General features: G+C 34.3%; 4 protein-coding genes across 8 annotated transcripts; 2 read left to right on the top strand and 2 right to left on the bottom strand.

Annotated features, from left to right (window-relative positions):
- The first annotated feature begins 61 nt into the window (after positions 1-61).
- On the top strand, positions 62-7009 carry LOC116338097 (zinc finger protein 252). Of its 5 annotated transcripts, none has more exons than XM_031763162.1 (10): positions 62-232; positions 3907-3978; positions 4072-4198; positions 4308-4547; positions 4619-4680; positions 4754-4817; positions 4927-5575; positions 5674-5841; positions 5922-6079; positions 6163-7009. In XM_031763162.1, the coding sequence occupies exons 2-10, from the start codon at positions 3958-3960 to the stop codon at positions 6282-6284; spliced, it is 1611 nt and encodes a 536-aa protein (XP_031619022.1). In that variant the 5' UTR covers positions 62-232; positions 3907-3957; the 3' UTR covers positions 6285-7009. The 5 variants fall into 5 exon arrangements, with proteins under 5 accessions (XP_031619022.1, XP_031619025.1, XP_031619020.1 ...); XM_031763165.1 differs by having other exon boundaries at positions 62-287; positions 4072-4189; XM_031763160.1 differs by having other exon boundaries at positions 62-287.
- Positions 7010-7653: 644 nt separating this feature from the next.
- Positions 7654-10294, top strand: LOC116338082 (protein UBASH3A homolog). Its single transcript, XM_031763139.1, has 7 exons — positions 7654-7880; positions 7994-8237; positions 8299-8497; positions 8566-8640; positions 8715-8887; positions 8965-9559; positions 9622-10294. Exons 1-7 carry the CDS (start codon positions 7819-7821, stop codon positions 10218-10220), a joined length of 1947 nt encoding a protein of 648 aa, XP_031618999.1. The 5' UTR covers positions 7654-7818; the 3' UTR covers positions 10221-10294.
- A 660-nt stretch (positions 10295-10954) lies between these two features.
- On the bottom strand, positions 10955-13660 carry LOC116338077 (two pore potassium channel protein sup-9). Its single transcript, XM_031763133.1, has 4 exons — positions 12917-13660; positions 12585-12802; positions 11439-11839; positions 10955-11344 (listed from the first exon to the last, which is right to left on the bottom strand). Exons 1-4 carry the CDS (start codon positions 13095-13097, stop codon positions 11068-11070), a joined length of 1077 nt encoding a protein of 358 aa, XP_031618993.1. The 5' UTR covers positions 13098-13660; the 3' UTR covers positions 10955-11067.
- Positions 13661-13858: 198 nt separating this feature from the next.
- Positions 13859-17062, bottom strand: LOC116338005. Its single transcript, XM_031763025.1, has 4 exons — positions 16902-17062; positions 14468-16822; positions 14125-14399; positions 13859-14037 (listed from the first exon to the last, which is right to left on the bottom strand). Exons 2-4 carry the CDS (start codon positions 16800-16802, stop codon positions 13975-13977), a joined length of 2673 nt encoding a protein of 890 aa, XP_031618885.1. The 5' UTR covers positions 16803-16822; positions 16902-17062; the 3' UTR covers positions 13859-13974.
- Positions 17063-19227: the final 2165 nt, after the last annotated feature.

Genomic DNA, 19227 nt, shown 5'->3' with positions numbered 1-19227 from the left:
TCGCATACATGAAATATCGCATCGTTTCGGTCGTCGGTTTTTACGTGCTCGTTCCACTCTCGCGCCTAGTTCACAGTTCAGTGTATTTGTTCGAACGCTTCAAATGTGTTTCTCATTCTTGGTGTCTCTCCATCTTTTTTTATTCAATTTATTTGGTGTATTTTAACAAACGGCACAACAGCACACAACGCGTCATACATTTGTGTAGCGTAATAAGAGCAGCCATATTAAAGTGAGACAAAAGATTTTTCTACAGAAAAACGAAATAAAAAATCATTTCATTTCTTGTACGTATATATTCCTTCACCATTTTATTCTATTTTTTTCTTTTTCTCGCCGAAAAAAATAAACACCAAAAATTGTGTTGTTTGTAATCAAAATGTAAGAAGCAAAATAATAAATAGAAGAAAATATTCAAATCAATTTGGTGTGAGAGTGAAGCATTTTAGTCGCATTTGCATGCAATAAACAACATTTTTACAGAGAAATTCAGCACAATTTGTCAAATCAAGTTTTGGTTATGGGTAGATTGAATTTTTGAGGTTTCTTAACAAATTTGTAATTATTTTCAAAGATACAGCATTATTACGAAATGGTTTCAGATCGAATTTGTGTTTTGTGAATTTATGGACATGTGTGAATGTGTGGTTTTGTTTTGGCGTTACTTCCAAATCGGAATGTGAATTGTTCAATAAGTTCTTATTTTGTAGGAAAAAACCTACAATACTAATTTAATTGATAACTGGAACAACAATACATATATTATTTTTGATGTATTTTTGGGAACAATGAATTTTTTCTTCTAAATTATAATATACAAGTGCATATTATTATTATTTTTTGTTCATTTGCTATTGGAGTCGCATAGAGGATGTAATGTGCGTATCTGTGCGCGTCGTAATTTATTTAAATATCAATTTATTAATGTGCACTATACAGCTACTGCTGTGGCCGCCACAACAACAGTAGTAGTCTGATGGTGTTGTTGTTGTTGTTGTTGCTTTTTCTTCAACTGCTGTAATGAAAATGAGAAAAAAAAAACAAATCGACAATCGTACGCAAAGAATAAAAATTGAATAAAAATGTGTATGTAATGGACGCATTCAATTAGAATTGTAGATATTTGTCGTGCGTGTATGCGTAGTCAAATTCATTTAAAGTGTGTTTAACTTGATAAAACCCCATTAATTTTTTATCTTGATTTTTCATTTAATAATGCCGTTCGAAGTACGTCGATTTCAAACTAAACCAATTGACTGCAATATATACGATTGTGTACGATACGAAATTGAATCAAGTTTTCTGTTGATTAAAATATAGCAAGCGTTCAACATCCAACCAGAAAGACATTTTGAGAACGTAATAATCTTGTGAATTTAGTTCATTAACTTGATACACACAACGTCGTTCGATTAGTTAATTCTCGGCCAACTTAACTGTTGATCATTATTATAAGCTTGTAAAACGTATCACGTTTCTGTCTTTCTGAGCAAATTCGAATATAAAATTACGAACAAATACATAAACAATCATTTCGGTGCACCTTTCGCTTTTTTGCACACTGCAAAATATAATCACGTTAAATAAACACAAGTGCGCTCGCCTTATAATTACCATAAATTATTATTGGTGTCACACGTTTCGCTAGGAGCATATATTAATTTGGCGCGAGTTTTTTTTTATACTTCTCTTCTTCTTCAGAATTCTATGTCAGCATAGTACAATTGATGCGAGTTGCAATGAATATCCATAGCAAAACAAAATCGAAATGATAACATGTTGATATGTGTTTGTCTATTTTAATAAAAATAGCCAGAAAAGAGAAAGAATGTGTACGATGTTGTTTTCAGCTCATATGCGTTTACATACGAAAAACGAAAAAGAATTACACATCACGCGCGACACAGACAAGCCAGAATGAAATGAGAAAGAAATGTAGAAAGACTGAAAAAGAAGAAAATAACGCAGAAGTTGTTTTCATTTTTTTCTTCCTCATCCACTAACTCGTCAATTTGATGTTTGAGCGCACGATTGAATAAGACAGAACGAACACACACAATTTCGGGGAGAGAGACAACTCACACAAAAGAAGCGAGAGAAAACTTATGTGTTAGGCGGCGCGCAGACACATCATACAACCTCTAAGACATACTGTTTTTATCACTCATCCTGTTCTAACACAAGTTTCGTTTCATACCAAATGAAATCTTGGTTGCTTTGAAACTGCTCGCACTGAGAAAGAGTAGAAAATACTTTCGAGTGTGCCGTCGCATGGATTTAGAATGCAAACAGACAAACACGCACACATATACGAGTGTGCCTCTTACTCATCGCTTTGATAATGAGACAAAGAACAATACAGTTTTTCGAAAGAGAATGAGAGCAAAACATGTAGCGTTTGACACATTGCATGCCATTGCCTGGTTATCATCACAATATTCGTGCCAACGGTTGTGTTCACAATTCCTTTTTAACTCATCATTTAAAATATTCTTTCATCTCATTTCATCCGTCAAAAAACAGGAACGAGCAGTATATTTCATTTCATGTTGAATATACATTTCGCAAAAAAAAAAAACATTTCTTTGAATGTTGGTAGTAATGAAAATTTCCGCAGACAATTTGAAAGCAACTGAGCAAAAAATGTCATATCATTTGTCGCTTAAGCGTTGCAATTGGAATGACTTAAGTAATTTACATTCTAAAAACCGCTCTTAAAAATGAAAAGAGAAGGGCATTTAGTGTAAACCAATTCTGTTTCTTTTTTGTTCATGAATCAAAAATCCGTCGAAAGCAGGCCACCAAAAGAGAAAGAGAGATAAAAGCAAATCGTCAACACACGACAGAATGGTCTTTTGAGAACATTTATTCGATGTAAACATCGAACGCGCCAAAGTTATGAAGAATAAGAGAAAGGCATAATATAGAAGTAGTCGACTTGATGTGAATGAAACATTTCGACAGAATCAAGAAAGAGACTACTCTGATTGGTACTCTCTGTCGTTGTTTTTACACACTCGATCAAGTTCATATCTGCTCCCTTTCGCAAATAACCGCTCTACCTTTTTCATTTGGCCTCTCTTATCTCGTTGCTCACTTTCTCGTTTTCTCGTTCGCGAAGCAGACTTTCGCGTGACATATTGCGCTGTGTGTACGTGTGTAATGAAATACAACGAAAATCTTGTTGTATGTAGCACGAAAATACAGTCCATTCAGGACAGAGACAGATAAGATATGCATTTTATAAGCGAGCAGTCCGTTTGGCAATTGTTCATACTTTCTCGTACTCACTCACAATCGACCCAGACACACATAGCAACATGTTTTAGTACATACATATATATAGCACGTTCGCAGAATTTACACCAATACAAACGAATTATGGTCTTGACAACCATCATCGTGCATCGCAACCAACGGCGATAGAGAGATATATACAAACACTTTTCGCTTTCGCTCATATCATCGAATCCAATCCAAGCGAGAAATTGGGAGCGCGTGTGAAAGAAATACAAGAAGTGAATGTTTATGTTTTGGTTGTGTTTTATATTCATTCTTTTCCGTGCTTGTCTACTTTTGCTTGAGAGCTATGGACAGCTTTTTTTCGCTCAACGCTCTATTTTATTGTCGTCTTCGTTTAATGGTTTGTTGTTGTTTTTTCTCTTTCACCCTTTGTCAAATCGTTTGTTGATGGTAAACTTTGCATCGCGGAGAAGATGATTACATATGTGCGGATTTGGTTGTGCGTGTATTTGCGATTGGATTTGTTGAAATAGAGTAGCTAGCTTATGATTTGTTTATGCATGTAAATTGATGAATGTTCGCATGGACGATGAAGGATAAACATTAAAATTATACAGAAAATAAGTATTCGAAATATTAATTTGGACTTTTTTCTATTTTTAGAATTAGCAATTGCTAGTTAAGTACTTGGCTAATGAAAAATAAGACATCATAATGTTGACACCGACATCGCAGGTAATATTAGTGGTTTTTTCTTCTTTTTTTGATGAATTAATATTATCAATAACTTGAAATCCAATTCTTTTTTTTTTTTATTGAATTTCGTAGGGTCATACCAGTACGGTTAATTTGGCCCAATTAACCGACGACACCAAAACATGCTACATCGCGCCATCGTTTGGCTATGCAAATTATGCATTGGTTAACCAAATGCCAATCGGTCAAAGTAATAATGGTTCATATTCAATTTTTTATATTTTCTTGACTTTTTACTGCATTGGAAAAAATGTAATTCACTGGAACACGTCATTAATATATTTTGATTTCTTTTTACCGATTTATAGCTTCGACAGTTGCCGGAATTGCAACAGTGGACAGCAATGGCCGCATTCAAGTGGTTAATAAGCCCATCACAAACACAATCTCCAACATTAGTTTCAAGTGTGATGTATGCGGGCTTATGTTCTCACATTTGACACTATTAAATCATCACAAACGAATTCACACACAAGACGGTACGGATGGAACAAACGATCAACAAATTACTGTGGTTACACAGCAGGCTGGTCAAAATTTAGTACAAGGTAACACAATATCATTGAATAGATCAAAATAATGGACGATATTTGACGAAAATTCTTACTATTCTTAATAGCCATGGATCAACAAGTACAAGGGGCAGACCATCAGCAGCAGCACCACCATCACCAGCAACAGGTAAGCGAATTGAGCAAATTACAAAGAAGCTATAAAATGCTAAATGGTACTAAAATATATTCTTCTTATTTAGCATCATCAACAGCAGCAGCAACACCATCAGCAACACCATTCGGCTCAACAGCAACATCATGCCCGTAAGTATAATTATTTTCCCATTCCAATCAAAATCAATCGGAAATTTTTCTGCATGAAACTAACGCAAGCATTTTCTTTTTCTTGGTAAATATTCACAATTTACAATAGAGCAACAACACCATCAACAGCCACAGCATCAAACACATATAAAAATCGATAAAACCATAAAGTGTATAACATGTGGTGGTCCGGTGCAACAGAATCCCAAACGAAAGGGACCAAAATTGATACGTTGCGAAAATTGTATTAATAATGATGTGTCTTCGATTATGACACAACAGCGTCAAACACAAATTTTTGTTGCACCCGATGGTGATGTTAAATTCGAAATGAATCCGGATGCCATGGATGTAATCAACGCACAAAATGTTGTTGGAATTGGTCAAGCCGGTTCGTCACATCAACATGCATTGAAACAGCCGAAAATCGAACAAAATGCCGCCGGCACATCAAATCAAGCTGGCTACTATCCGGTTAAAAAGCGTAATATGGCAGCCGTCACAAAGTGTCACAAATGCAACGGTTCCGGTGTAATATTCATCGGTGGGCATAAAAATTCGAAAGTACCGCCACAGGAAAAGCCTTTCCATTGTAATATATGCGGTGGATCATTCTCGCGGTATTCAAGTTTATGGTCACATAAAAAATTGCACAGCGGCGAAAAGAATTACAAATGTGCTATTTGTGGGCTTGCATTTGCCAAAGCTGTTTACTTAAAGAACCATTCACGTATCCATACAGGAGAGAAGCCATACAAGTAAGCGATAAATTTTCTCATTAAAAAAATATATATTCAAGTTGATATTACTATCGATAAAAATAAATGACTAATAAACGTTATTTGTCATATTTTAGATGTCAAACTTGTGGTATGCAGTTTTCTCAATCGCCACACCTGAAAAACCATGAACGTACGCACAGCGGTGAAAAACCATATGTCTGTGAAGTGTGTGACAAAGGATTCGCTCGCCATGCAACTTTGTGGAATCATCGTCGCATTCATACCGGCGAGAAACCATACAAGTGAGTAGCAACTTCACCGTAGTAATATGCTACAATTGTATTTCTAAATGGGCATTTTTGTTATCTCTTGTTTGTTACAGATGTGAAACTTGTGGTTCAGCCTTCAGTCAGGCGGCTCATTTGAAAAATCATGCCAAGGTACACAGCGGAGAAAAACCATTTAAATGCGAAATTTGCACAGCCGCTTTTGCTGATCGTTTTGCATTGAAGAGGCATCGAAGAATCCATGAAAAATATGGTAATTTATTTGATTTATGAAGTGATCTTCAAAATAATTGTATGACTTACCGATTAATATATATTTCTTTAATGAAATTATAGGTCAAACGGCCCCACGTCAACCAGCAGTCAATCCAGATGAACAGATGATCGTTCATAAAGAAGAAATTTTAGATCCAGAAGATAATGAAGAAAATCAACAAGTCGTTTTAGCTGGCATTTAAACATATTGTCACCACATACAATAATATAACTAAATCTAACCACTTTGCGAATGCCCTGACACTTGATCAAAAAGAAAAGAAACAACTTTAAAAATGATGAAACTAAAATTTACTACATCCATGCGATAGTAAATGATAAGATTTTTTTAACAATACATGTTAAGTGAACAAAACGCATTAGAAGATGTAGTACATGTTTTTCGGCGAAGCGAAAACGAGGATAATAAACAAAAGATTTACACAAATTAATGGGCTAAAATCCATAGATCTATATACTGTATATTAGTGTACTAGTATACAACAGTAAATAGTATTAAGAACTTTCTAAAAACAAACCATCAACACACACAAAAAAAATATTGTTATTTTAAGGAATTGGTGTAACATTGTTTAAAACATACAAACGATGATTTTTTTTTATTAATTCGATACTTGAAATTCAAGTATCATCAATTGAAAGTAGAAAAGTATAAAGATAGGCAGGTGGAACATGTGCGAATCAGATCTATGAGACAAGAATATTTTAACATGGTTTTATTTTAATTATTTTTTGCTTCTTCTTTCATATATTTTCTGTAAAAACAAGTACATACATACACATACAAAAACAAACAAACACACATAAGGGACAAGCAAACACACACATACACACACACACACAATAATAAGTTTGAGTTTGTACAAATGGTAATATTTAGTATGCACCAACACAATTATAATTCATCGAAAAAAGAAAAAATGAAAAGGGAACTTCAAAATTTAAATTGATAACATTTGTCGACAGGTTTTCAACAATTGACAAATTAATATTATATACAATCGAGAACTTGGACAAAAACAATAACACTTCGACAAATAAATAATATTATTACAACAACAGTAAAAAAAGAAAACGAAATATTAGTTCATAGCGAAAATCTACATACACACAAAAAAATATCCATAGAAATAGTCCAGATGCATTAATTTGTAAATAAATTATAAGATTCTTCGATTAAATACTGTACTAACCTTTTAATATTTTAATAAAGAAAATCTTTAGAATAGCAATCATAATGCATTTCCATTCCGCCATTCTATACCAAATCGACATAATTTTTGTTTTTATGCATAGAATAAAAAAATGTATAGGATTTATTCGTTTTTGTTACTTTATGTGAATATTGCCTATATAGACGAAATGCATCGTTTTCCTTTTAACCTAACAAATTTCTGAACAAAAGTTTTCTCTCTCTTACCTAGGTCTTGTTATATACTATATAAAGACGTACACACATTCTTCTCCATCTCATCGATACATTTGAAGTTCAATTTTTTTACATGCGCAGTACGTCACACTCACGTGTGTGTCAACATAACAAAAACTTATCATTATCGAACATACACACTCTGTGTAACAACATATTGTGTTCGCTTTGTCACCTGTTTGAAGTAGAAAAACGGGAAAAACTATAATTGAAAGATCGGCATCCTTACTACTATATTTTCAGTATATTTTAATATTAGATAAAATCGAATTTATTTTATCAAAAAAATGGCGAATGACGATATGGCGCTAAATACGCTTATAGATTTAGGCATAAAGAAAGATAGAGTGTAAGTATTCGTAAAACATATTTGATTTTTTTTTTTTGTAAAATAGGTGATTTTTTAAAGATATTTTCACCAAATCATATTTGAGTTTTAGTTGAAAGAAAATTATATTTCAGTGAAAAAGCACTGGCTGCATCCGGCAACCGATGTCCGATTAAAGCAATGGAATGGTTAATATCTCATGCAAAAGACCCGTATTTAGACAGTGACAACCTGAAACGAGAATATACTCTAGTGGCTGTACCAGCTGGCGCATTCGGTGAGCAATTGTCAACTTTTTGGTGCGATTCAAGAGAGTTGTGTGATTTTAGCTTGGCGCAAAACCGATTCCCTCACATATCAATTGTCGATTTTTTCACGGTCAGTTTGAATTTATTGTGAGACAAAATTTGTATTGACAGTTTCTATTCATGCATTGAAGATACGTGCCGATAAGGATTTGCAATTGAGAGAAGCTGTTATTAAAACGGTTAATGAAATGAACGATTTTAATCGTGGTATTCGTCTAAAAAGAGGAGAGAAGGTTGGAGCATACATTGGTTATGACCTTGAAGAAAATGACGAACAATTTTTTCGAAGAATTGGAAATAAATTTATTGATATTGTGCGTGCAATTTTACGTAAGTAATTTGTTTAACATTCTATAAAAATATAACCATTATCCTTTGATTTTTTTTTGTTATCGTAGCAACTGAGAGTCCTCAGCCAGAAGTCAGTAAGCTTCTTTGTATTTCCAAGTTCAAAACAACACAGTCTAGTTCAAGTAAGTCCGAGAAATTCAATTTTGTTAACGAAAGTTTTAAAAAAATCGTAATTTATTTGGCAAATGTATTTCAGCAATCGCAAAATTAGATGAACCGAAAGAATTTCACATGACCATACCTTGCAGTTATAAGAAGCCAACGCTTAATAGTTCCATCAGCAGACTTGAAATAAATGATGCGACCGAATGGGATTTGCGGCTTTATTCACGTGATAAACGACTCTATTCAATTGAAGATGAAAGTCAAGTAAGCAATTTTTGCACATAAATTTAGTCCCGCAAATACAAAACCGTTCTTAAACACATTTGTAATGATTATTCAAGATATTCCGAGCACATCAAGCGCACAAAGCTCATAATTCAGGAGATCTTAGTTTTGGTATTGGAGATTATTTTTCGGCTTCAACAAAAGATGTAGAGGCCGGTACAAAAAATAAAATAATGGACGAACAATTAATTTGGGGTGTTTCTATTACAACCGGTTCTAGAGGAAATTTCCCTATTAGATATGTGGAACGTGTGCCAGAATCTGATTGTTGGGTATTGCACACAAACGTTCCATTTATTGGCTCCGGCATAAACTGTGCAGAAAATATCATTCGGTCGTCGAATATTCGACGAGAACCAAGAGAATCGTTAGAAGATTGTGCCAGAGAATTCATTGAATCCGAAAAAAGAATGATTGCATGGGATCCAACGTTAGGAAATATATTCCCAGTACTCAGTTCAACGCAAAAAATATTCATTATGCGGCACGGTGAACGGGTTGACTATTCATTTCCACAATGGACAAAATTCTGTATCACGTCAAATGGTTACCAACGACTAGATTTGAATCTACCGGCAGTTTTGCCAGACAGAAGACACGAGATAAACTCCCGCCAAACGTGGAAACATGATTCTCCTTTAACAAATCAGGGTATGATTATCATATGTATATCTATTGCACTTCTATTTACTATGTTCGGTTAAATTCTGCAGGTTGGAATCAAGCACGTTTGACAGGTGATATGCTTAATATGGCGAAAATTACTATTGATTACGTTTACTGTTCACCAGCATTTCGTTGCATACAGAGTGCGGCGGCATTACTTGAAGGTTTAAAAGCACAAAAAAATGTAAAAATTCGCATCGAACCAGCATTATTTGAATGGTGTAATTCGAGTAGAAAAATACCAACCTTTCTAACGTATGAGGAACTCTTATTGGCTCAATACAACATTGACGAAACCTATGTTCCGGTTGTGCGTATTGAAGATCTAAAGCATGAAACACTTCCTGAACTGTATGCACGAAATAGCAAAATATCCGAAGAGCTAAGCAAAATATTAAACGAAAATATATTCATTGTGGGGCATGCAGTCAATTTAGAAACAAACAGTCAACCTTTGTTGGGAACGAATCCCATATTATCTTTGGAGAAACTTAAAGAGCTGATGAAAAAAGTTAGTTATGTTAGTATGCTGACACTGGAAAAAATGGGAAATCGTGAATGGAGAGTGTCGCCAGCTGTATTGCCATTAACACACGGCCGAAACTTTCAGTTCGATTGGATAACATTTACAGATCGAACTTTGTAGAGTTTAAAATGTTAAATTACTTTAATAAATAAATTCATTGTGTATTTGAAAAAAAAATCGATAAAATCGACGAAATTCACAAAAAATAATCTATTTGTATCAACCCCCATTTATTTTGTGTCTCCACACCAATGGTATGTATTTTTATAAGTAAAAATTTACGCTCTGGTAAAAAATTACAGCCGTTGAAAGTGAAAAAATCTGAAAAATGCCATTTTTGGGGAAAAAAATCTTAAACGTCCTTTTTTCGCTTTATGAAATCAAAATAAAAACCTCTTTTTGCTTTAAAATCGGGTTGAAAAATGCATAAAAATTGATATGTTGAGGACATTTTTATACCCCATGGGTATAAGGGTCATAGGGGGTCACTATGTGAACAAAAAATGTTCGAAAATATTCCTGCATTCTGCTGCTGTGCTTTCATTCGTGCGTCATCTTGTACTTGGCATTGGAATGTAACTTCCAATTGCTGCATCACATTTTGTTGTTACCGTTGATGCCGTTGTATTTTATGCGTAAGTGAAACAGCAGCGGCAATAGCTTCAACGGCAGCACATACGAAGCGAAAGGGGAATATGTATCGTGCAAATTCCGCAAACCGGCGAGGGCGTTAAACAGATCAAACTTTGTAGATTCCAAAATGTTAAATAACGTTGAAAAATAAATTCATTTAACAAAAAATCGATAAAAAGAACGAAACGCAAAAAAAATAAAATTGAGGAAAAAACAATAAATTTCACTCGATTTAAAATTTAGAAAAAAAAAATTACGTTTTATTTAACACACTTATGATGATCATATTACATATTTACAGAATTATACATTGTGTACGCATTTACGTATCAAATCAAACGGAGGCTCTTTTAATACTTAAATTTTCACTCAGAATTTCAGATGGATGATATCCGCGATCGATTAAAAGTTCATGATTTGCACAATTGGTGCCGCCCAAACACGTACATGAGCAAGTGCTTATTTGATCATCAATATCCGAATAGTAGTTGGATTGACTACCGCCACCAAGCAATTTTCCAGTTGCATAAGAATCATCGTAAGGCATTAGAACATTGTTTGATGCAGATGATTGTGCTTCTTGTTCATCACGTCGATTATCTTCAGCTTGCCTGTTTTTGTAACAAAAATATTATGAACATTTTGGAATTTCAAAGCAAGCAAAAAAAAAATTCCCCAATATTTTATCATCGTATGCTAACTTACATTGTCATAAAACGCAAAACAAGCAAATTGATAGAGGCGGCAACAACAGCCAAACCGAACAAAATGAATACCAAACTCAATGCCACATAGCCCGGTTTACTTGTTAACGCATGGTCGTTTTGAAGCGCAACAAAATCACCAAATCCGATTGTAGTCAATGTAACGAAGCAATAATAGAAACTATCGAAATAATTCCAGCCTTCATAACGTGAAAATACAGCAGCGCCCGTAGTAATAATAACCGAAGATAGGAGCACGTTGAACAGCATCAAATTTGTCTCAGTTGCCTCGGTTTGTTTACATCGAATGTAAATTTTCAAATGTTTTATAAACACTGACACAAATTTATTCAATCGCTCACCAATACTTTGGAACATAACCAGACCCAGTGGAATACCAACCTATATTATTCATATAAATCAGATAGAAGAATGATAGATACCAAATCTATTGGTGAGATTTAAAAGAACGCAAGTTTATTCGATTTTGTCGCAATAAAGGAATGTAAGTTTTTTCATGGTTCAAAGTTTTTAAAGGAAAGTATGTATTTCGGCTGAATTACTTGTTGAAAAAGGAATGCATGTTTTGCGCCGAATAAATTTTGAAAAAAGAAAGTATGTATTTCGGCTGAATCAGTTGTTGGAAAAGAGATGCATGTTTCAGTGTTTTCGTTTGTATAAAAGAACGTAAGTGTCTTTGTTCTGGAAGTGGGCTTTGGATCCTCAGGATCGTTCAGAACCGCTCCTAGTTCTGGAAGTGGACCCTCAGGATGGGCCAGGGCATTGTCAAACCATAGTCTGGTCCATCCTGAGGATCCACCAAAGCCCAATTCCAGAAAAATACGTTATAACATGCATCCCTTTTTTAACAACTGATTCAGAATCACTTACTATCCTTTTGCAAAATTTATTTAGTACGAAACATGCATTCCTTTATCAACAACTGATTCAGCCGAAAAACATACATTCCTTTTACAAATTTTTTTCGGTGTAAAACATACTTCCCTTTCAGTAAGACAGAATTGGTCAAACACATACATTCCTTTTCCAAAATTTAAGGCGAAAAAAATACATACGTTCTTTTAGATCTCACCCATAGAAATATTCCATTCAAGCGAGTTGTATATTACCAATACCAATTACTCACCATTGCATATCCCATACAAAATGCCTTCCCTCCTATTGTTACTGGTGTCGAGTGTCCATATCCAATCATAGCCAAAACAACTGTTGCAAAATAAAATGCACCAGCAAATTTCCATTGTGGTCCTGCCTTATGTGGCTTATTTTCAATAACAACAATTTCCATCATTCTATAATCTTCTGCAGAAATGTTATACTTTCGAACAAATGTATTTTTTATGCCTGAAATATGTTGAACGAAACAAAAAAATAAATATGTTGAATATTCAATAGTAAAAAAGAATATGTTTATTTGTGTTTTAATAGCACAAAATGAAAATCAATGTAAACACTGACTTGATAAAAAAATCCATCGTTTGCTTTCAGTTTCCGATTCAAGCGCATCAAAAACGGCTGCTCCAATCAATAAGTACGTGAAAGTGCACACTACCAGCGACAAAGTTCTAACATTCTGTCTTTTCATCGTGAAAGAAGCCAAAATATCAATCACACTTTCACTTCCTTTCGGAAGGCGCATTTGAAGTAAATGGTACGATAAAAATTAAATCGATTAACAGGAACTTGGATTGACGTTGTTATATGGATTGCCTAACATAAATGTTGCTATTATTATTAGCCATGTTTTGACCAATCGATATGTGGATTTTTTTCACACACATACACTCTACTCTTGAGCCTTTTTGAGCATTCACTGTTATCAATGAATAGAAAAAAAAGTTTTTTCACTTAATATGTATCAATAACGTGGTAGCTCTAGCTGTTCTTCGCTGTTTATTAATTTGGGATATCACTTTTCAGTTTATTTCAGTTTAATCCACTCTTATTGTGTGATATAATGAAAATTTGCCTGTTTTCGTAGACGATAAATAATCGAATTAAAGCACTAATTTTCATTTCACAAGATATTCTGACATTTTTGTCGAAAAAGCTTCTCTTATGTGAACGAAAAATTGAATTTTGCCCACTGTTGAAGTAGGAGGGAAAGAGAACAATATATTGACTATGTCTTACTTATATATCCATTACATCATTCAGACAACATGAATGGAGGATGCTCACAGCATCAACAACCCCTCATCTTATACAAACTGGCATATGACACACAACAAATATGAAATACTGTGAAATCTTGTATGCGCACATGAGTCGCATATAACATGTACCGTGTTGCGCGTCATACGTCACCATACATCTGTATTATGCATTGATTTCGATTTTATCTTTGCATTGATTTAAACAACATTACATGAATTGCAACTTAAATGAAACAGCACTTCATTTCTAATGAACATGAATTTTTATTGAAAAAATGCTTGAATTTATCTCTAGTTTCTGAATTATTTTCACCAAAAAAAATGGTCGTAATTTTAATTACGTCGGGTATATTCAAAATATTATAATGGTTGTTTATTTTCTTTACTGTCTGTACTTGAGATTCGTTTCAAACCAATGCTCGACTGAAATAAAATCACAAATAATTTACATTTTATTAGTTTGCATAAAATTTTCAATGACCTTAAATTACATATATGAACATTTCTTACCGTTCTTCTGGATGTGAATTTATTCAGACCACTGGTCGATGTTTTGGTAGCATTTTTTGCATTTGAAACGGTTTTTCCACTTTGATCCGTTTCAACGATCCCACTGTTATTCACACTAGTTCGATAGTCGGACAGGGTACGCCGACGATTCGGCACATTATTTTGAGGTGTTTGAATGGACGGCTTTGATGGTGTCCTTGATAAATACGTTCGATCTTTTTTTAGTAGTTGAATTGGTGATTCGGCTGGAAGTGCTGAAGGCCCTGCTAATGATACTACAAAAAAGATAGAAACATATATGAATCAAATTGAAAAGACTGCGTAATTTAATTGTGATATATACATTTTTTTGATTTTGCTGGCGTTAAAGATGGAATGCGAGGAGTACTGGTAATGAGAGCGTTAATTCCATTACTCTCAACCGGTGATACGGTTTCATTGACCAAAAGTGAAGATGCAACGCGATTCATTGGTACAACGGCTCGCAACGGTGCATTCGATCTGCCACTCATTGTTTGTGATACTCGAATTTTTAAATTTCGTGCAGCAGGCGGAGCTGGCGGTTTTTTCATAATTCCGTATGAGGTTTTTACTTTTTGTGGTGAATCTTTTACCAAATCGGTTGCAAACGTTTTACGTCGCGTCAATGTTCCAGTTGTATTTGAATTTAAACGTAGTGATGCAGGTGATGGACCACGCATCGAACTTAATTTGGGAGACGGCGAACGTATTCCAGATGCTGATGTTGTACATTGAAATGATTGCCGTCTAAGAAGTGGGTTTAATGGTTTTGTACGGGCAATTGGTTCAGGATCGGATGGTGGTGGCTTTGTCATCAAAGGCCCTTGAAGTGAACGACGGCGAAATACTTTCGGAGTATCTGGCTGGATGGATTGTTTCTGATTTTGATAATCACTTTCTTCATTTTTAGGCGTCATTATCTTTGTTCTGTTTGACGCGCCGAATGAACCGCGTCTTTGTAGTGTTGAACGCTTGATTGGAGTTGCTACTGTATCGGCTTGTGTGCGAGTTTGTCCGATTTTTTGCTGAGCTGCACGAATAGCTGCCAATGGTTTTTCTTTTATGGTAAGCGACTGGCTGCGATCACGTTGTGATCGATAGATCTCTTCATTGCCACCATAATCGGCTACGGGCTGCGCCATTACAACAATATACGTTGGATTTGCCGATGACGATTCCATAGACTGTGCATTTGTTTGCAGTACATTTATGTTTTGATGAGGTCCAAGCACATTCTGAATTTGTTTCACGACTTGTGATAATCCTGAATCAATTGTACTTACTTCACTATCGTTGTTTGTGTTAACTTCTTTAGAATCAATCGTTCTATCATTATCTTGAGTATCATTTGTTTCATCTTCGTTGTCTTTCTCAATGCTAAATGTACCTTGCCTTTTTATTGGTTGTGGTGGCACAATTTCAGTTGACTTTGTCGGTTGCTCAATATTTTCGTTGACATTACTTGCTGCTGTCAGAATGGAACTTAAATCATCCCATAAATGTTTGGCCGTCGATTGTTTATTTTTGTCATCGTATTTATCGACTAATTTTTTCAAGTTCTCTATGAGTAGATTTGAATTGTCAGATTGTGTTAATAGTTGTTGTTGCAGCAATTCCAATGGACATATGGTGTTTGGCGTAACCGGTCCATCTTCAATATGTGGAAATTGGCTACACTTCATATCAACCGTACGATTGTGTATTGGCATTGAAATCGTATCATTTTGCAACGGTGATTGTGGTATTTTTTGTTTGATTGAAGCAAATTTTTCGAGAATTTCAATGCGATTGGCTGCCTTTGTCTCCACAGAATTTTCAACGAATTCAGAATCTAAAGTCAATCTCTCTTCCATTTTTGATTCTGCCACCGAAATATTCAACATTGGAATATTCAATTTGGCAATATCATTATCGATATCACTATCAAATTCGATGTCGGTTTGAGAATCGATTAGATTTGGTTTTGTTGACCAAATGTCATCGAACGAATCATCTGTACTGGAATCACGTGGTACATTTAATTCCGATCTTTGCTTTTTCGCCAATGTTTCATCCATGGATAAATTTTCATTTTCGCTGTGTGATCCACTTTCGGTTGCAAAATCCAAACGACTATGCGATAAACTGTACTTTAATAAATTCAATGAATTACTCTTTCCCTTGCTACGATTTTTCGCGGATGGTGATACATTTTTCGGTGTTGATAATGATGCATTTTGGACGGATTCATGTGTATCACATACTCTTTTAGATTGCGTATCAATCCCCAACTCATTGTGAAACACAATTGGCGATTCAATTGATATTAATGTTCCTGTTTCTACCTTGAGAAATTCATTTTCGGCAGTAGAATTTAGCGCTTCATTTGAAACTATCTCAAATGGATCATCTGACAGACAGGCGCGCTTATCAAAATGATCAAATGGATTATTATCCGCCACATCGGGTGATTCAGAATTCAATAATTTATACAACGGCTGTGATGCGCATAAAAATGCCATAGACTCCGTATTTGTGGTGTTTATTTCATTATTTTGTTCATGTGCTTCTGGTTTTACCGGATTCTCCTCGGCACAGTCGTTATTCGAATTTTGTTCACCCACATTTAAGTTATTAAAATCAATCAGCAAATTATCATAATTTTCCGTTTGTGACATCCTAAACTCTGCATGTAAATCTGTTGACAATATAAACGAAAAATGTTTGCATCAAAACAACCCAAGGAGTTTGTGTGACATTAAATGATAAACACTTACACTATTAGGTGACTTAATTTATAAATAATACACCAAAAATACTAGACGAAACAATTTTATTTTTTATTTTATTATCACAATTTTGATCGTCAGAAATTTACTTGAAACAAAATTTATACAGAAAAGTAGCAACGAAATAAGTACAAACAGAGCCGCTCCTATTACACTCTAGTTCATTTAACTGTTGCGATTTGAAATGTCAGTGTGTGAAAAGGTGTACGAAATGAGGTGAAGTTGGTTACGCGTGGCAACCAAATGCTTATTTGATTTTTGAATTCAAAAGCGGTTAATATTAAATTAAATTTTCGTAATTCTTTTTCTTAAATTCACATTTCTTTCAAAGAAATATTTTATACTTCAATGAATTATCAGAGAAGATAAAATGCAATAAAAAAATATGAACATGGACTTTGACTAAGAATAGAAAGAATGATTGCATAAGAAGGATGGAATGGATCATATGAAGAGAATCGAAAAAATTTCATTAATCAAACCAATGATGAGTCATAAAAAACTATTTTCCACCAAAAAGTAACTGCCAAGCAGATCAATATTTTTTCTCAACAATCTCGTGAATAATTTAATGTTTTTTAAAAGAGACGATAATGAGAGTATAATTTTTGGAACGATTTAATTTTCGATTCCTTTTTGTGTTGACTTTCTATTCACTGTATTATGCGTTTGCGAAATCACCATGCATATATTTCATTCTTACTTATTGCTCTCGTTCTTCGGTTTTTGAATGTTTGTACACAGCTAGTGTGGTTTGATGCACGGTAGAATCAACAACCTACAATTATATCGGTCACATGTATTTTGTCTTTGTTGTGCTGCTATACAGCTCGGCATCCACATATAAGCTCAGTGCTCGCAGTCACAACTACCACGTTTCTTTTTATAAATACGTATACGTTATATATAAGTTGAATACGAGTTAACCTTGCTGGATTCTGGGCCGTAGCCAGGTATATTTTTTAAATGATTACCGTTCAAAAACATTTTCGAAAATTTCGTTGAAAAAAAAAAATATTTTTTTTTAATACGAACAATTTCTTAAATGCGAAATGGTGAAACATCCATATACAATCACACATGAATGTGTATCTGACTACGGTACTGGCTGGATTGTTATTTTGTTCTTGCACATCTTTTTTGCATTTTAAATTTTATGTAATAACATTCAAAGTGCATGGCAGTTGCCGAACATCAAGTTTGCAAAAAGAAAATACAAAAATGGTCATAAAAGCGCCAATAGTATATTTAACGAAAATTTTTGAATTCTTCCCCTTTTTTTGCAACGAACGATCCGGTTGCAAAGAACATTTTGTTGCAAGTGAACATCTACATTTTTTTTTTGATTATACATTGCTTCATATCTGGACATTCGCTTTTTCGGTTGCTAAATTTCGTTCTTTCAATTCTCACATCAGTAACATGTAATATGTTTATGTTTTGCTGAAGAATGCTCCGGGCAATTGAAAATTCAAGAAATAACGAAATTCTGAGCCGGCAAAAAGTAGATAGGATTGAAGAACAACCAAGACGATAAAGAAAGATGTAGAGGAAAGAGGTAGAAAGATCTAAAATCTCGTAAGTGGTATTTATATTTAGAGTTGAATGCCACACAACCATTAGCCATCACGCATTGGAATGTGGGCCAATCGTTTTGTTTCGACGGCAATTCATTTGATGGTTTTTGTTGTATACTTTTTCTATGCCCCAATCATAAATTTCAATTTTCAACGAGGTTACATGCTTTCGAGAATGAAAGGGCAACAACACATATCAAACGATTGAATGGCACTAATCTTTGAAGATTTTGAAGATATTGGTGCCGGTGATAAATGAAAATCTGAGTAATCGAATATCTGCATTGGAAAATTGAAAGTATACCTATTAAATACCGCCATATAGTAATACCGATATACCGGAAAAAATCATAACAATAAGAGTTGAAATAATGCGGTGGCACACACAATTGAATAGACAGTAAACGTTATGAACATCATTTGTATGCAACCTAGTTTCAATTGTCATAATTATGACAATAACCATAGCTTCCATGTTATTTTTGACGCTCATTGCGCGTGGGATACATATTTGGCATTTTTTTTCCACATAGATTATGACTTTATAAGACTCAATGGCCAAGATCACACCACACGCAATCGTCTCATCAAATCTATGGTCAGGCAATATTTTTTTTCATACTGTGAAGATATGGCAGTCTGATCTATCCATAAAAATAACGTACATAGAAGAAACAAACGAAGAAAAAAGTCAAAAATCTTCTATAGTGTTATTGCCGAAATGAAAAGATAGCGAC

The sequence above is a fragment of the Contarinia nasturtii genome, unplaced genomic scaffold (assembly GCF_009176525.2).
Source record: "Contarinia nasturtii isolate CC-2019 unplaced genomic scaffold, AAFC_CNas_1.1 Cnas_scaffold_350, whole genome shotgun sequence".
NCBI lineage: Eukaryota > Metazoa > Arthropoda > Insecta > Diptera > Cecidomyiidae > Contarinia > Contarinia nasturtii.
This window is presented reverse-complemented; position numbering and strand designations above follow the sequence as displayed.

What these genes read in the sequence shown, in the direction of transcription:
- LOC116338082 (XM_031763139.1), top strand. Translation starts at nt 7,819, where the DNA reads ATGGCGAATGACGATATGGCGCTAAATACGCTTATAGATTTAGGCATA. An exon ending in GGCATAAAGAAAGATAGAGT is followed by an intron (nt 7,881 to 7,993) that starts GTAAGTATTCGT and finishes ATTATATTTCAG; the next exon opens with TGAAAAAGCACTGGCTGCAT. An exon ending in CAATTGAAGATGAAAGTCAA is followed by an intron (nt 8,888 to 8,964) that starts GTAAGCAATTTT and finishes TGATTATTCAAG; the next exon opens with ATATTCCGAGCACATCAAGC.
- LOC116338097 (XM_031763162.1), top strand. Translation starts at nt 3,958, where the DNA reads ATGTTGACACCGACATCGCAG. An exon ending in AATCGGTCAAAGTAATAATG is followed by an intron (nt 4,199 to 4,307) that starts GTTCATATTCAA and finishes ACCGATTTATAG; the next exon opens with CTTCGACAGTTGCCGGAATT. An exon ending in ACCGGCGAGAAACCATACAA is followed by an intron (nt 5,842 to 5,921) that starts GTGAGTAGCAAC and finishes TGTTTGTTACAG; the next exon opens with ATGTGAAACTTGTGGTTCAG.
- LOC116338005 (XM_031763025.1), bottom strand. Translation starts at nt 16,802, where the DNA reads ATGTCACAAACGGAAAATTATGATAATTTGCTGATTGATTTTAATAAC. An exon ending in GCCAGCAAAATCAAAAAAAT is followed by an intron (nt 14,400 to 14,467) that starts GTATATATCACA and finishes TCTTTTTTGTAG; the next exon opens with TATCATTAGCAGGGCCTTCA. An exon ending in AATTCACATCCAGAAGAACG is followed by an intron (nt 14,038 to 14,124) that starts GTAAGAAATGTT and finishes ATTTTATTTCAG; the next exon opens with TCGAGCATTGGTTTGAAACG.
- LOC116338077 (XM_031763133.1), bottom strand. Translation starts at nt 13,097, where the DNA reads ATGCGCCTTCCGAAAGGAAGTGAAAGTGTGATTGATATTTTGGCTTCT. An exon ending in ACGATGGATTTTTTTATCAA is followed by an intron (nt 12,803 to 12,916) that starts GTCAGTGTTTAC and finishes AACATATTTCAG; the next exon opens with GCATAAAAAATACATTTGTT. An exon ending in TTTGTATGGGATATGCAATG is followed by an intron (nt 11,840 to 12,584) that starts GTGAGTAATTGG and finishes TGAATAATATAG; the next exon opens with GTTGGTATTCCACTGGGTCT.